The sequence below is a fragment of the Symphalangus syndactylus genome, chromosome 16 (genome assembly GCF_028878055.3).
Source record: "Symphalangus syndactylus isolate Jambi chromosome 16, NHGRI_mSymSyn1-v2.1_pri, whole genome shotgun sequence".
Lineage (NCBI taxonomy): Eukaryota > Metazoa > Chordata > Mammalia > Primates > Hylobatidae > Symphalangus > Symphalangus syndactylus.
The window spans coordinates 11,021,587-11,037,031 of NC_072438.2; the positions used below are offsets into that span (position 1 = coordinate 11,021,587).

General features: G+C 60.1%; 1 protein-coding gene across 5 annotated transcripts in view; it reads left to right on the top strand.

The window, feature by feature from the left end:
* The window catches only part of TACC3 (transforming acidic coiled-coil containing protein 3), a 24,047-nt gene extending 13,703 nt beyond the window's left edge, over positions 1 to 10,344 (top strand). For 3 of the 5 annotated variants that reach the window (XM_055245478.2, XM_063619669.1, XM_055245479.2), the window contains 10 exons: positions 725 to 777; positions 1,133 to 1,236; positions 2,608 to 2,695; positions 2,953 to 3,057; positions 5,071 to 5,147; positions 5,278 to 5,321; positions 6,146 to 6,306; positions 9,691 to 9,797; positions 9,884 to 10,004; positions 10,119 to 10,344. In XM_055245478.2, coding sequence (XP_055101453.1) covers positions 725 to 777; positions 1,133 to 1,236; positions 2,608 to 2,695; positions 2,953 to 3,057; positions 5,071 to 5,147; positions 5,278 to 5,321; positions 6,146 to 6,306; positions 9,691 to 9,797; positions 9,884 to 10,004; positions 10,119 to 10,184 — 926 coding nt within the window. In that variant the 3' untranslated portion in view covers positions 10,185 to 10,344. Of the gene's footprint in view, positions 1 to 724; positions 778 to 1,132; positions 1,237 to 2,607; positions 2,696 to 2,952; positions 3,070 to 5,070; positions 5,148 to 5,277; positions 5,322 to 6,145; positions 6,307 to 9,690; positions 9,798 to 9,883; positions 10,005 to 10,118 lie in introns of all 5 variants that reach the window. The other 2 variants (XM_055245477.2, XM_063619668.1) reach the window with 1 other exon arrangement.
* Positions 10,345 to 15,445: the final 5,101 nt, after the last annotated feature.

The window sequence follows — 15,445 nt, forward strand, 5'->3', positions numbered from 1 at the left end:
AGACTAAATAATTGGCAACAGTTTTTTAGCTTAATTGAGAAAAGGAGAGAATGAGCAAATACTACTAGGCATGAAGAGAGGGACAAAACTAGAGATGCCTCAGCCTGGATCGCAGCCAGATCAAGACCCTGTCTTAAAGTACCGGCTTGGTTTGTTTTTTTTCTGAGACGGAGTCTTGCTCTGTCACCCAGGCTGGAGTGCGGTGGCATGATCTCAGCTTGTTGCAACCTCTGCCTCCCAGGTTCAAGTGATTCTCCTGCCTCAGCCTCCCTGTAATAGGCGTGCACCACCGCGCCTAGCTAATTTTTGTATTTTTTGTAGAGACAAGGTTTTGCCCTGTTGAACTCCTGGGCTCAAGTGATCTGCTCGCCTCGGCCTCCACCCTTAGTTTTAACCAAAAATTGTATTATCAAAAATTAAAAGACTTGTCTAGGGTAATTTTAAAGACTAATAGTTCTCAACCAGAGCAGTTTTGTCCTCGCCTTCGCCCAGATGTTTGTGGTTGTCACACCTGGGGGTGCTGCTGGCAGGGAGTGGGTGGAGGCTGGGGGTGCTGCTCAGCACCCTTCGGTGCCCAGGAGGCGCCTGCCACAGAGAGCAGTCAGGCCCCGAACACCAACACCTCCAAGGGGGGAAATACTGCTGGCTGGAGTGACCCCGCCTCACTGAGTGCTGAGGGCCCCGGTGAGGGGCGATGGCGGCGGCGTGACTCACTCCCTCTCAGTTCTAGGCACGGGCGCGGAGGTGGACTACCTGGAGCAGTTTGGAACTTCCTCGGTGGGTACTGGGCACTTCCGCGAAGCCTCATCCGCAGGGCGTCCGAGAGCCCCAGCAGGTCTTCCCCCGGAGCGTCCGTTCATGCCCACGTTCCCCCAGCCGCACACAGGCCCAGGCATCGTGGCGGGCTGTGAATCCAGGGCCCCTTCTGCAGCACCTCCTCTAAGTGGCATCCTGTGGCAGGGCTGTAGGGCTCTCTACCTGGCGCTTAGCCCAGGATGAAACTCTGACATGCTGTGCTGCTGGGAATGGCAGTGTCTCGGGCAGGGTTGTGGGTGACCTCCCTGGCCCTTAGCCCCACTGTGTGTGTTAGGGGATGGCAGTCAGACCTGATCACTTGCCCTCTTGTCCCCAGTTTAAGGAGTCGGCCTTGAGGAAGCAGTCCTTATACCTCAAGTTTGACCCCCTCCTGAGGGACAGTCCTCGTAGACCAGTGCCGGTGGCCACTGAGACCAGCAGGTATGCGTGCCAGCCCTCTCTCACGCGTGAAGCCTTGAGTGTGGGAAGACTGGAGGCTGTTCCTAGGTGTGCTGTCTGCACGGAGGCTTCTAGACCGGGGGGGAGATGATCGGAACTGGAAATGAGTTGTGGCTAGGGGTGGGCAGGGCAGCAAGCCCAGAGCAGCCTTGTGTGGCTGGCAGGAGCAACAGCAGGGGTGCTGCCTTGCTGGTTACAGCCACCATTCTAGGTGGACTAAAGATCTAAACTTAAATCTTTTAAAAGTAGTTCCTCTAAAACAGGTCAGCAGGCCAGGCGTGGTGGCTCACACCTGTAATCCCAGCGCTTTGGGAGGCCAAGGTGGATGGATTGCCTCAGCTCAGGAGTTTGCCACCAGCCTGGGCAACATGTTGAAACCCTGTCTGTACTAAAATACAAAAATTAGCCAGGCATGGCAGCATGTGCCTGTAGTCTCAGCTACTTGGGAAGTTGAGGCAGGAGAATTGCTTGAACCCAGGAGGCGGAGGTTGCAGTGAGCTGAGATTGCGCCACTGCACTCCAGCCTGGGCAACAGAGCGAGACTCCATCTCCAAAAAAAAAAAAAAAAACAGAGGTCAGCAAACTATCACCTGTGGGCCAGACTTGGCCACTACCTGTTTGTGTAAAGTTTTATTGTCACAGAGCCATGCCCGTTCCTTTGCAAATTGTGGCAACTTTCACACTACAAGGGCAGAACTGAGTAGTGTGACAGAGGTGTGTGGCCTTCAAATCCTAACACATGGCCAGGTGCGGTGGCTCACGCCTGTAACCCCAGCCTTTTGGGAGGCCAAGGCAGGTGGGTTGCCTGTGGTCAGGACTTTGAGACCAGCCTGGCCAACATAGTGAATCCCCATCTCTACTAAAAATACAAAAATTAGCCGGGCAAGGTGGCAGGCACCTGTAATCCCACCTACTTGGGATGCTGAGGCAGGAGAGTCACTTGAGCCTGGGAGGCAGAGGTTGCAGTGAGCTGAGATCATGCCACTGCACTCCAGCCTGGGGGACAGAGTGAGACCCTGTCTCAATAAAAGAAAAAGAAAAGCCTCTGAGCTGTGAGCAGCCCCCCAATGAGGCAGCTCCAGCTCCACTCAGCCTGCAGTGGGTAACGAAGCATCACCGTGTTCTCCAGAAGGACAAGCAGCCACGTGGGACGGGCAGGTGAGGGAAGGGGGCACGGGGCAGCAGAGATCCCAGGCCTGCTGGATGCGGGTCTGCGTTTTCTACTACTACCCTGACTTGAGTGGTTTTAAACTAAAAAGCAAAGAGCCCGGTTAACTTGTCCATACAGTCCTCTGTGTCCTACTCAACACTGGGCGGGCCTGAGTGACTGAGGCTGCCTCTGCTTGGTGGCAGCATGCACGGTGCAAATGAGCCTCCCTCAGGACATCCGCGGGAAGCCAAGCTTGTGGAGTTTGATTTCTTGGGAGCGCTGGACATTCCTGTAAGTCCTTGAGTCCCTCTTGAACTGTCTTGTGTGTGGTCTGAGGGAACGAGTTGTTTTAAGGGCCTGTATTTTCTATTCCTGGGGGTCTGAAGCCTTTGGCTCTATGGGGGGCACGGGGCCACCGCGCTGTCTCGGGTCCCTCACACCCTGTCTGAGGCTCTTGGCCTGCGTGGGCCCTTCCTCCCTCATGCCAGGTCAGAGGTAAGAGGAGGCAAGGGCAAAATGGGCTCCTGGTTCATCCCCATCTCCCGCAGGTGCCAGGCCCACCCCCAGGTGTCCCCGCGCCTGGGGGCCCACCCCTGTCCACCGGACCTATAGTGGACCTGCTCCAGTATAGCCAGAAGGACCTGGATGCAGCGGTAAGGACGCAGGTAGTAGCTATTCCACACAACCTGCAGGCCGCTCTGGGGCTTGGCCAACCGTGGGTGCGGGTGGGGTCCAACGGCCTGACCAGCCGTCCCTGCCATCCTTGCCCCTGCTGGTCGGGGTGGAATTGCAGAGAGCTGCTGGCCCCTGGCCTGTCACTGCTGCCCAGGTCGCTGAGGGTCCAGCCTTCCACCCAGTGTCCCCGCAGTCAGCTGCCCACCGGCAGCCTCCCCGGGACTGTCCAGCCTGGGTGCGACATTCACCTCTGGTGGCCTTGCAGCAGTGTGGTTCTCGCTGCTGTGAGCCCGAGTGTTGCCCCTTTCCTTCCGCCCTCCCACAAGTCCAGACGCATCTCCTGGCAGGTTAGGAAGCTCCATCTTCACCCACCCCACATCTGAGGGTCCACTGCCTTGTCTCCCTCCATCCTCACTGTACATGCCAGGCTTCAGCCTGTTCTAACTCTGGGCCTAAATTGTCCCTAAGAGACCTGTAGGCATGCAAAGGGGCTGGGTGTCTGCAGGCACCACTGTGAGCTACCATTGCCAGATAGTCCCCAGGGAGGTACGGACAGGGTGGCTCCGGAGGCTGGCTGGCAGGGCTGGGTTCAAGCCCCAACGTCCACACCAGTGTTGCTCGCAGTGGCCCCAGGTGTCATCTCAGAGACCTGCGATGTGGCCCTGACCCAGTACCCCAACAACCCCCTTCCCTGTGTCGGAGCCCGTGCGAGTAACACAATAGCAGGCCTGGGGACCACAGCGTGGCTGGCCCCCTCCTCTGCAGGCCTGGACTCCGGGGGCAGGTGGCCCCTGCATGTAATTTATGTTAGAAATGCAAAATGCTTGTTCTCTGGTGCCACAAAGAAATAGCGCTTGAACATTAATTTTCCCAGCAAGGCAGTTTTTACTTTCTGCAGAAAGGGTGTCCCTCGCAGATGGAACAATGGCGAGAGCACACTTGAACAAGGAAGGGGAAGGGGTTCTTATTCCTGATGCAGGTAGCCCTACTGCTGTGTTGTTCCCCTGTTGGCTAGGGTTGGACCGCACAGTCTAAGCCAATTCCGATTGGCTATTTTAAAGAGGGCGGGGTAAGAGCCAGAGTGGCGGGGTGAGTAGTTTGACGGGAAGGACGGTTAGGAACAGGTAATGCAAGGTGACTCAGGTCAGAGCAGGTGACTGGGATGAGTCAGGACACAGCAGGTGACCAGGGAACAGATGTGAACTACTGATTAGGACTGGCAGGAAAATTGTTTACTGAAACTAGAAGCAAGAGGGCGAAGAGAACCAGGAATTTAAAATGGAGAATCAAAGAAGAAGAGATCTGGCCAGGCGCGGTGGCTCACGCCTGTAATCCCAGCACTTTGGGAGGCTGAGATGGGCAGATCACGAAGTCAGGAGATCGAGACCATCCTGGCTAACACGGTGAAACCCCGTCTCTACTAAAAGTACAAAAAATTAGCCGGGCGTGGTGGCGGGCGCCTTTAGTCCCAGCTACTCGGGAGGCTGAGGCAAGAGAATGGTTCGAACCTGGGAGGTGGAGCTTGCAGCAAGCGGAGATCACGCCACTGCACTCCAGCCTGGGTGACAGAGTGAGACTCTTGTCTCAAAAAAAAAAAAAAAGAGATCTGAACATATTGACATACTGATTCTTTGAAGAGAAACTTGGGGTTCACTTGGGGTTCACTATATTGAACACTTAGGACCCCTGGTATCTGCCACTGGGCTGTGGGGGCGGCTGCAGGGACACACACCTGTTGGGGGTCTGCTGGTTCCGCCCAGGAGCACAGCCCGCAGTCTCATGCCTCCTGCCCCCGGCAGTCAAATGCGTGTGGAGCGGGTGGCCTTGGCCTCAACAGGGTTCCCAGGGTCCCACTGGAAGCCCCACGTGGAACTGTGCCTCTGGGACGTCGCTCCAGGGACCTTGGGTGTGGGCTGGCCCCATCCTGTGGGGAGGTCCTGGGAGGGTCAGTCTGGCCCGCCTGCCTGCTGACTTGGGTGTGGCTCGAGCAGGTCAAGGCAACACAGGAGGAGAACCGGGAGCTGAGGAGCAGGTGTGAGGAGCTCCACGGGAAGAACCTGGAGCTGGGGTAAGGAGGCCCTGCCCCCTGTTCCCCTCCGTCCCCATCCCCTTCGCCATCCCTGTCCCTGTCCCCATCCCCACCTGGCCTGGGACCGCTGGGCACCCGAGGCCATGGCTGTGTGTGTGTTCTCCCACAGGAAGATCATGGACAGGTTCGAAGAGGTTGTGTGCCAGGCCATGGGTGAGTGCCCGGGCCGCCGAGGCCACGTGCCTCCTTGAGGGGCTGCCTATGCCCCACCCTGGCCCTGCCCTGCACCCTACCCTCCTGAGGCCCCTTTTCCTAACACACGAGTCCCTTCAACATGGGCCCAGCCGTGGAACCACTGAGGCAAGTTACGGGGAAGCTGGTGGTAGTGACGCTGGTGGCTCCCACGGAGCCAGTGCTTGTCAGGCCCCAAAGCTGTGCAGATGCTGAGCTAGCAGTGGGGCTGTGGTGGGAGCAGAGCCTGTCCCGCCGTGGCCTGCCCCACTCCACCCTGCCCTCACCATGTGGCTATGTCTAGCAGCAGCCTCTGTAGGTGTCTGGCAGGACAGGAACACCGGGCCTCACCTGGCCTCCCAAAAGCTTGGGCTCCTGGAGGTGCTACTGTGGGGATCTGTCTTAGGCTGAGTGTCAGCCGGGGACAGGTGACTGCCTGGCCCTTGCAGTCCCTCCAGGACCACCACGAAGCATGACCCACAGCCTGGAGCTCGCCATACCGGCTCCCAGGCCTCACCCTGGGCTCTAGGATGTTGGGCGCCGCCTCTTCAGGGACCTCTGTTGCTGGGCCCTGGCTCAGGCTCCAGTTCCCTGCAGATCTGATGTGGAGGAAACAGCTGCTTCCTGGGCCTTGCCTCCGGCCTAGAAGATCCCGGGTGGAGGGGCTCATCACCCTCCAAGGCTCACACCCACTGTCCGCCTCTCCTCCTGGTGCTCGAGTCCCTCGCCTCATCCCTTGGGCTGCCTCTGGCGCCCAGCGTTTCTGTTTCCTCCTCATCCTGAACGTTTGCTTTTCTTTTCTCAAGAGGAAGTTCAGAAACAGAAGGAACTTGCCAAAGCTGAAATCCAGAAAGTTCTAAAAGAAAAAGACCAACTTACTACAGATCTGAACTCCATGGAGAAGTCCTTCTCTGACCTCTTCAAGCGTTTCGAGAAACAGAAGGAGGTGATCGAGGGCTACCGCAAGGTATGTCTCCGCCGCCCTGGCGTCCTCACCTCGGAGGTTGATGGACTCGTGGTCCAAGCCAGCAGGGCTACAAGCTGCTGTCTTTGCACCTTGGTCCTTGGCCAAGCCTCCCCTTGCCACGGGGGCATGGGATGGCCTGTGAATGAGACAGGGTGCAGGAGTCACAGCATAGCTGGTTTGCGAGGCAGCTGAGGGTGGCAGGAGGCAGAGTGAGCAGGGCACCTCGGAAAGGGCATCAAGCCTGGGCTGTCCGAGCGCTTGGGTCTCAAGGGTTGGGGACCCAGGGCATGCAGTATCCAAGGCGGGAGGCCCACAGAAAGGTGGTCACGGCTGTGGAAGGCCACCCTGGTGTCCTCCTGGCCACAGGACTCTGAGCTCCCCCGCTTTCTGTGCTGGGCAAGGCCCACACACTTGCTGGAAGGAGGGATGTCTGGGCCATCCATCTGTCTGGAGCAGGCCTGGAAGGTTCCTGCGAGGTCACCAAAGGGTTCTGCCCACCCCAGCAGTGTTGGAGTGGAGGTGCTCAACGCCTCCTGTAGAGGAGCTGGACCTGCAGGTGCAGCCAGAAGAGGGGCTGTCACTGTTGGTGCAAGGGGGTTGGGGACACCAGCTGGGTCCCCTGGGAGCCAGACTAAACTGGAACAGCGGCCCTTGCAGGGCCTGGCTGAGCCACACCTCATCTGAGTCCTGAAGTCAGGTGGGTGTCAGTGGCTGGGACCCAGCTGCCTAAGAGAAGCAAGCCTGAATACTCTAGGGAAGAAGGTATCTTACGCTTCAAATTGCTGCTGCAGAGTTTTAAATTAGTGTCTGGCACAGAATAACCAAGTGTGAAAGGACAGGAAACATGAGTGAAAATCAGATGCGTTATTAGAGTGAGGCATGGTGATGTACGCCTGTGGCCCCAGCTACTCGGGAGGCTGAGGTGGGAGGATCGTTTGAGCCTGGGAGGTCGAGGCTGCAGTGAGCCACGATTGTATCACTGCACTCCAGCCTGGGCAATAGACCAAGACCCCCATCTCTAAAATTAAAAAAAAAAAAAACAACTTGTTAGACCCACAGGAGCCCCAGATGGAGATGGCACCAGCAGGTGGTGCCTCAGATCTGCAGGGAGCAGATGGGAAGGGCCCTGTGGCAGCAGAGTGCCCACCGGCAGCAGAGTACGGCAGTCTGGCCCAGCACAGACGCTTGGAGAGGCAGGACTCTTCACACGGTGCTGCTGGCTTGAGGACACAGAGGCTTTGCTGACCTTACCTCAGGTTGGGCTGTGGTGTGAGCAGCTGCCTTGGCCTCGCCTCTCCCCGGGCAGGCCTGTGCCTCAGCTCCCACTGGCCGCCTCCGCACTTTCTCATGGAGGCTTCTTTGCCATCTAATCCCATTTGGGAGGACCCAGTGCAGACTTTAAAGTAATTGCCTTCCGTGTTCAGAAGAGTATTGCTTCAGTAGAGACCTTGAAACTAGAAAAGAATCCCCTTTGGGAGACCAAGACGGGCAGATCCCTTGAGGTCAGGAGTTCGAGACTAGCCTGGCTAACATGGTGAAACTCCATCTCCTAAAAATACAAAAATTGGGCCAGGCAAGATGGCTCATGCCTATATTCCCAGCACTTTGGGAGGCCAAGGCAGGTGTATCACCTGAGGTCAGGAGTTCGAAACCAGCCTGATCAATATGGTGAAACCCTGTCTCTACTAAAAATACAAAAATTGGGCCTGGCGTGGTGGCTCACACCTGTAATCCCAGCACTTTGGGAGGCCATGGTGGGTGGATCATGAGGTCAGGAGTTCAAGACCAGCCTGACCAATATGGTGAAACCCCATCTCTACTAAAAATGCAAAAATTAGCTGGGCATTCGCCTGTAGTCCCAGCTACTCAGGAGGCTGAGGCAGGAGAATCACTTGAGCCCAGGAAGCAGAGGTTGCAGTGAGCCAAGATCGTGCCGCTGCATTCCAGCCTGGGCGACAGAGTGAGACTCCATCTCAAAAAAAAAATTAGTTGGGCATAGTGGTGTGCACCTATAGTCCCAGCTACTTGGGAAACTGAGACAGGAAAATCATTTGCAACAGAGGTTGCAGTGAGCCGATACCGCACCATTGCACTGCAGCCTGGGCGACAGAGCGAGACTCTGTCTCAAAAAACAAAAAATACAGAAAAAGTAGGCCTACTTATGCCTGTAATCCCAGCACTTTGGGAGGCCGAGGCGGGTGGATCACGAGATCAGGAGTTTGAGACCAGCCTGACCAACATGGTGAAACCCCGTCTCTACTAAAAATACAAAAATTAGCCGGGCGTGGTGGCAGGCGCCTGTAATCCCAGCTACTCGGGAGGCTGAGGCAGGAGAATCGCTTGAATCCGGGAGGCGGAGGTTGCAGTGAGCTGAGATCACGCCACTGCACTCCAGCCTGGGAGACAGCGAGACTGTCTCAAAAAAAAAAAAAAAAAACAACAACGCAAAAACTAGAAAAAAACCAAATGGAAATTTCTAACAGGTACAGTTAACAAAGTTAACAATTCAAAGGGTACAGGTCAGATGAGGGAAGCAGAGGGTGAGTTGGGAGCCAGTGTGTGGACGGCAGCCCCGAGAGCCAGAGGGAGAGACGCCGCTGTGGCAGGAGGCTTGACCTGTGCACACGTGAGAGCTTCCAGCTGCCACCTCCTGGACAGACGCTGTTGGGAATTTTCCACAGCAGAGAAACACAGGGCTGTGGGTTTAAGGGAGGCGTGACCTCCGCAGGACATCGTGGGCTGCATGCTGGGTGGGGGGTCAGGGAGAGGCTGCAGTGCTGAGGGTGCTCCTGGGATACAGGGCTGCGACAGAGGAGTGGGGATGGCTGGGCTGTGAGGCCGCTGGGGGCACTGCAGGAAGAGGGCAGGTGGGCTGAGCCTTCCCAAGCAGAGGCCACTCAGGGGCCCAGGAACCCCTCAGCTGGGGCTTCTCAGTCACTGAGCGGAAGTCCCAGAGCTGTGGGGAGCAGGCGTGTCTGGGTAACCATGTGGCTCCTGCCAGCCTCCCCTGCCTGTCCCCAAAGCACAGGGCTCAGCTCCAGAGGGAGACGGGCTGGGCTGTCAGTGGTCCCAGGTGCATCCCACTTTCCAGCAGCACTTGGTGCCAGCAGAGGCTGCAGGTGTGGCAGGAGGGGGCGCAGCCGTGAGGGCACCGGGTTCAGGCCCGGCATCTCTGAGGGTGGAGAGCCAGGGCTGTCCTCAACCTCCCGAGGGGGTGAGCTGGGAACTTGTGTGAAGGGGCTTTTTCCAAAAGGAAAACGGGAGGTACTGCCTCACGACTGATGCCCCAGACAGCTTTGAGGATCTGCAGGTCCCCAGACACCAAGCCTGGGTGCTTTCCAGCAGACGGCGTGGTGCCCACAGCTAATGCCTGCCCCTTCCTAGAACGAAGAGTCACTGAAGAAGTGCGTGGAGGATTACCTGGCGAGGATCACCCAGGAAGGCCAGAGGTACCAAGCCCTGAAGGCCCATGCGGAAGAGAAGCTGCAGCTGTGAGTGCTGGGCGAGGCCCCACCCTGGAGGGAGAGTCTGAGCACCTGGGCCCCAGCTCAGCCTCTGCCCTGCCCCTACCCTCCAGGGCAAACGAGGAGATCGCTCAGGTCCGGAGCAAGGCCCAGGCGGAAGCGTTGGCCCTCCAGGCCAGCCTGAGGAAGGAGCAGATGCGGATCCAGTCACTGGAGAAGACAGTGGAGCAGAAGGTGGGTGCGGGAAGCCCAGCTCACGGGCCGTCTGGCAGCACCTTCTAGAAGGCCCTTGGGCCTGCCGCTCCCTCCAAGCAGGGAGAAGCCCCGCAACTCATCTTCCTCCTCCAGACTAAAGAGAACGAGGAGCTGACGAGGATCTGCGACGACCTCATCTCCAAGATGGAGAAGATCTGACCTCCCCCGAGCCGCTGTCCCCGCCCCGCTGCCCCCGTCCATCCCCGTCTTGTCTGCTTCTCTTAGGTGTCATGTTCTTTTTTCTGTCTTGTCTTCAACTTTTTTTAAAACTAGATTGCTTTGAAAAGATGACTAAATAAAAGTTTCCTTTCAATTTAAACCCTGAAGCTGCTCTGGTCTTGATGAAGCAAAGGTTTCCCAGCTCTGGCCAGAGGCTGAGCCGACCTGCAGGCGCCCTCCCTTCCCCTCAGAGCTGGCCACTTGGTCCCTGCCTACCCCAGGCTCAGGCCGCCCTGCTGAGGGGCAGGGACAGCCAGTGGCTGGAGGAGGCTCAGGCCTGCCCAGTCTGCCGTGGCCACCTCGGGCTGGCTACATGGTCCTGGCCTCAGGTACACACACCAAAGTCCAAATGGACTCTTTTTGTTTTTGAGACAGAGTCTCTGTCACCCACGCTGGAGGGCAGTGGCACGAACTCGGCTCACTGCAAGCTCTGCCTCCCAGGTTCACGCCATTCTTCTGCTTCAGCCTCCTGAGTAGCTGGGCCTACAGGTGCCCGCCACCATGCCCGGCTAATTTTTTGTATTTTTAGTAGAGATGGGGAAGTTTTCACATAAAAACCATGAACAGCCAGGCATGCGTGCTGGTGGCTCTGACTCTGGTGCCAACCTGGCGAGCCTGCAACCCCGGCTAATTGAGTGCTCACCTAGGTGTGGGTGTGGAGGGAGGCCCCTGCAGGTGCAGCTGCTCAGCTCCCATCATCCTCAGGGGCATGGAAGCTTCAGAGCAAAACAGGCTTCCCTGGGGAAGTTCTGTCTCCACACGGCAGGGCTTCCTCCCCGATCCTAACCCCGTCTCCAGCAGTCCCATCCTGCGGCTCTCAAACTCGGACAGGCGCACTGGAACCCAGGGAGCCCTTCTGGTCAGGCAGAGGCTTGGCCCAGCTGGGGCATCCGGGGAACCCTGGGCACCGAGTTGAGAGATGCTGGTCGCTGGGTTCAGCCATGGCACCTAGGACCCCAGCACCAGCCAGAGGGCCAGGGCCTCCTGAGGGGCCAGGCAGGACCAAGGGTTGACACTGTAACCTGTTCCCGGGGGGTCGGTGCTGCTGCTGTGCCCAGATCATGCCGTCCAGAAAAGCCGTTTTCTCCCATCAGTGAAGAGTGGGGCTCCCCACATAGGGAGGGACCCAGGCCGAGATCCGGCCGCAGTCACCTGCCCCCAGTAGTGTCTGAACCTGGGGGTTGCAGTCCCAGGACCTGCTTCCAAGGCTCTGCAAGTCTGCCTCTGGGCCTGATGAGCAGCACTCCAGTACTGGCCCTCAGGTGGGCGCAACAACACCCCCAGCCGCCTCCAGGGGTCGCTGCCACCATGGGCCATGCAGGGACCAGACCGGGTGGGTGACACCCTGAAGGGATGGGGCTGGGGTGCCAAGAAGCCGCATGGACCAGCAGGGAGGCTGAGGAGCGGGTGGGGGCTTCGGCCTGGGCGGCCAGTGGCATGTCCCCAAGGGCAGGAGGGTGTGTTTGTTCTTAGCACATTTGGAGGAGGGAGCCTGGTGCAGGGATGGACGGCCACAGCGGGCCATGGCCAGTCACGGCTGGGGCAGGGAGGGCAGGTGGCTGGGGCCACTCCCCTCCCCCTCCACAGCCCACCTGTGCTCCTGCAGCACCTCCTGACTGGCCTCCCAGGACCATCGCACCCCTCCCTCCCCTGCGCAGCAACCCCCATCTCAGCTGTGAGCCTGGGTAACAATAGGGTGCAATCCCTGGCTGAGGGGCCTCTGAGAGCCTTCCGTGGCCCACTTCACAGACAAGAAACCGAGGCCCACAGACCAGTGGCCATTGGCTGGGGGAGACAGGCCAAGCACAGAGTGTGGGGCCCCCTCTCCTGCTTGGGGTTGAGGATATGGGGGAGCAGAAGGGCCTTGGAGCCTCCAGAGCTCACCAGCTGCCCCATGGGCAGCACGGCCCGCCTCGGCCTCCCCGCTGCCCACAGGCATGTCCGGCCGCAGGACTCCCACCTCTCTCTGCAGGGTCAGCTCTGGTCTGACGCGGTCGCAGGACACAAGGCGGCTGCCAGATCCTCCTCCTCACTCAGCCCTGCCGGTCTGGCCTTCTGGCTCCTCTAGCAGCTGCCCAGGGCCCTGTCCCCCGCTGGGGCCTCTCTGAGCCAAGCCAGGAGCCTGCCCGGAGAAGGCCATGCAGGGCGGCTGGACGTGTCAGGGCACCCGGCCGGGCCTGGGGCCGCGCCGAGGACACCGGCCACCAGGCAGCGTCCTGGGCCGGGAGCCTCTCTCCCAGGACAAAGGGGCCTTGTGTGGCTGAATGGGTGTTTATCCTGGAGCCTGAGTTAACTCAGGGCTGCGAAGCCGGGCGGGGGCCCTGGCACTGGCCTGCCTGGTAAACATGACCTGAGCTGGGCACGCAGCCGTGGCCTGGACTTCCGCAGCCCCGGACCCCCTGCACATCCACGCAGTCGCCTTGTGAGGGGCTCAAGGAAACAGGAGCTGTCCTGGGGGCTGCCTCCGTGGGAGTCCTCATACACAGTCGTGGAGGCAGCGCTCGGCTCTGCCCTTCCCACAGCTCAGGGCAGGGCTCAGAAACACCCCCCCACGCGCCCCATTGGAAGGAGGGGTGAGGGTTAGACGAGGTCGTGAGGGTGAGGCCCTGGTCTGCTGGGATTAGTGTCCTTGGGGAAGGCGGCAGGCCGGGAGAACACTTTGGAGGAACTGACTCGCCAGCACCCTGATCGCGGACTTTGCGCCTCCAGAACCGGGAGAAACACGTCTGTGGTGCAAGCCATCTGGTCCCAGGCAGGATGAGACCCCACCATCCGAGGGGCTGTCCAGCCTGATGCCCACCCACTGCCCAGCTCCCCCTGCAGCCAATATCCGAATCCTGAGGGGAGTGCAGGGCTCAGCCCACGTGGAGAAGCTAGGTCTGTGGGGCACCCCCACCCCTCTAAGGCCACCTAGGAGTGGAACCTGCAGCTGCCTCCCTGGGCTGGTCAAGACCCTTTCAACAGGGCTGGTGGGACTGCCCCTCCAAGCTCACTCCCATGCCCCCATGCTCCTTCCAGGGGCTGCCAGCCACCGGGCTGGATGCAAGAGGGGGTCGGGGGGAGGAAGATAGGCCAGGACAAGCTGACCACAGCCTGAGCATTCCCTGCCAGGCACCCCCTCTGCAGCCCCCACCCTGCCGTATCCAACCTGAGCCCCGGGAGAGAGTTCACCCAGCCCGCAGGCAGACCCAGGTCACCCTCCCATGGACTCAGGGGCTGTCCCCAGCCCAGGCTGAACCCCAGAACCCTTTCGGTCCCCCAAGGACCACGCCAGTGAGGGTTCCTGCAAGCCCACGTGGGTGCCAGAGGTCCCTCCTCCAGCCCATCACTCCACTTTCTGGGAAGGACCCCCGGAGGCCTGGGGACTAAGCCCTGGCCCCGGACTGCCCTGGTAAGCTGAGCGCACACCCCTTGTCTCTCTTAGGGAGCTCTGTGAGGGGCAGGACTGGGCCAGCAGCTGCCCAGGAAGCTGGTGCCCGTTGGGGAAAAGCCCTGTCCCCACAGGGCTGAGGCTGGACGAGGTCCAAGGAGGGGCTTCTGCCCCAGCCCAGGCCTTCCTTGGGGTGTGCTCAAATAGCAGGTGCGCGTGCCGCCTGTGCCGTGGGTTGGAGGGGGTGGAACGTGTACGTCCTGGCTGCCCCCGAGCTCTGCGGACCCCGAACTCCCGGGGCTTCTGCCTGAGCCTTTGGACCCCAACAGCCTGCAGGGGGCGCCATTGGGCCACCGGAGCCCCTTCTGCAGACCCGGCGCGACCGCACTCCTGCCAGGCCGTTCCTACCGCCCGGCCACAGGACTCCAGGAGGGGCCCCCACCCTGGGGCGACGAGGAGCCACCTGGGCCCGCACCAGGCCTCCCCACAGGGCCTCCCCACCTGCCCCCTCCCCACCGTGCTCCCTCCGTACCACGACCCCTCCCCAGCGCGCCCCCTCCCCACCTGCCCCCTCCCCACCACGCCCCCTCCCCACCTGCCCCCCCACCACGACCCCTCCCCACCTGTTCCCTCCCCCTGCCCCCTCCCCACCTGTCCCCTCCCCACCTGTCCCCTCCCCACCTGTCCCCTCCCCACCTCCCCCCTCCCCACCATGCCCCCTCCTCACCTGCCTCCTCCTCAGCATGGCCCCTCCCCACCTCCCCCTTCCCCACTACGCCCCCTCCCCACCAGCCCGTCACTGCAACTTTGCCTCCCCTCTGTTCCCAGGACCCTGCACACTCACCAGACCCCTGGAGGTTTGTGGAGGGCAGGGCTGGGGACTGGGAGGTTTCAGGCCATGCAGGGCTGGAGGCAGCACACCAGGCACCCTCGCTAGCTGAGGGCCTGGCCTAGCCTGATAGGGGGACTGCAGGACAGGAGGGCCCTGGAAAGGCTCAATCCCTCCCTCTCCACCCAACCCTGCCCAGCTGGGTTCTGGAAACACACCCTGTAACTGGGTGTCTGGGGATACGGCACCTCTACAGCCTGAACCACCAGCGGTACTCACTGGGTCCTCCAACTCTGCAATTCTGCAGGCATGGACCAGACTCCAAGAAACAGCCCCTCGAATGCGCCTGCCCCAGCCCGGTTCCAAACACCAGGCTGAGGCTGCGCGGTTTGCAGGTGTGTCAAATTAATGAAGGGACAATTGTCCAGGCTCCAGGAATCCCCGCCATACAGTACCCGCCCCCGGTCCCCACCTCCCTTTCACTCAGGCCCCTCCCTCCAGGCCAGCAGGGGTGAGGTGAGGGCTTAGAGCCCCTGCAGGCATCGGGGGTGGTGGGGCCCCTGCCCTGTGTCCCCTCTGTCCCTCGATGTCCATTCGCACCCATCTCCCCAAACCCCACTGACATGGACGGCCCCACCTGGCTGAGCTCACAGGACCTCTGGAGCCCACTCTGCAGAGAGAGAGGAGGGGGCAGGGGGACGCACTTATGTTTGCTTCTGAGGGACAGTGGGCAGAGCAGGGCTGTTTGTGAGTGGGACACTCAGGCCCCGGGCCTCTGGACCCTGAAAGAAAGGGTTCCTGTGTGGGCTGGGGGCTGCCTCTGCTGAGAAGTGGTGGCCCGGCCACTTGGTGTCCAAAGGCCTCATGTCCGTCCACATTTAGGGACTGGGAATGTGGGAGGCTGTTCCAGCACAGCCACAGTGTGGACACCATCCCAAGGGGGCATCTGCAGGGGCGCACCTGTATGGGCAGAGCCGGGGCTGCTGTGAGCCCAAGGGGCTC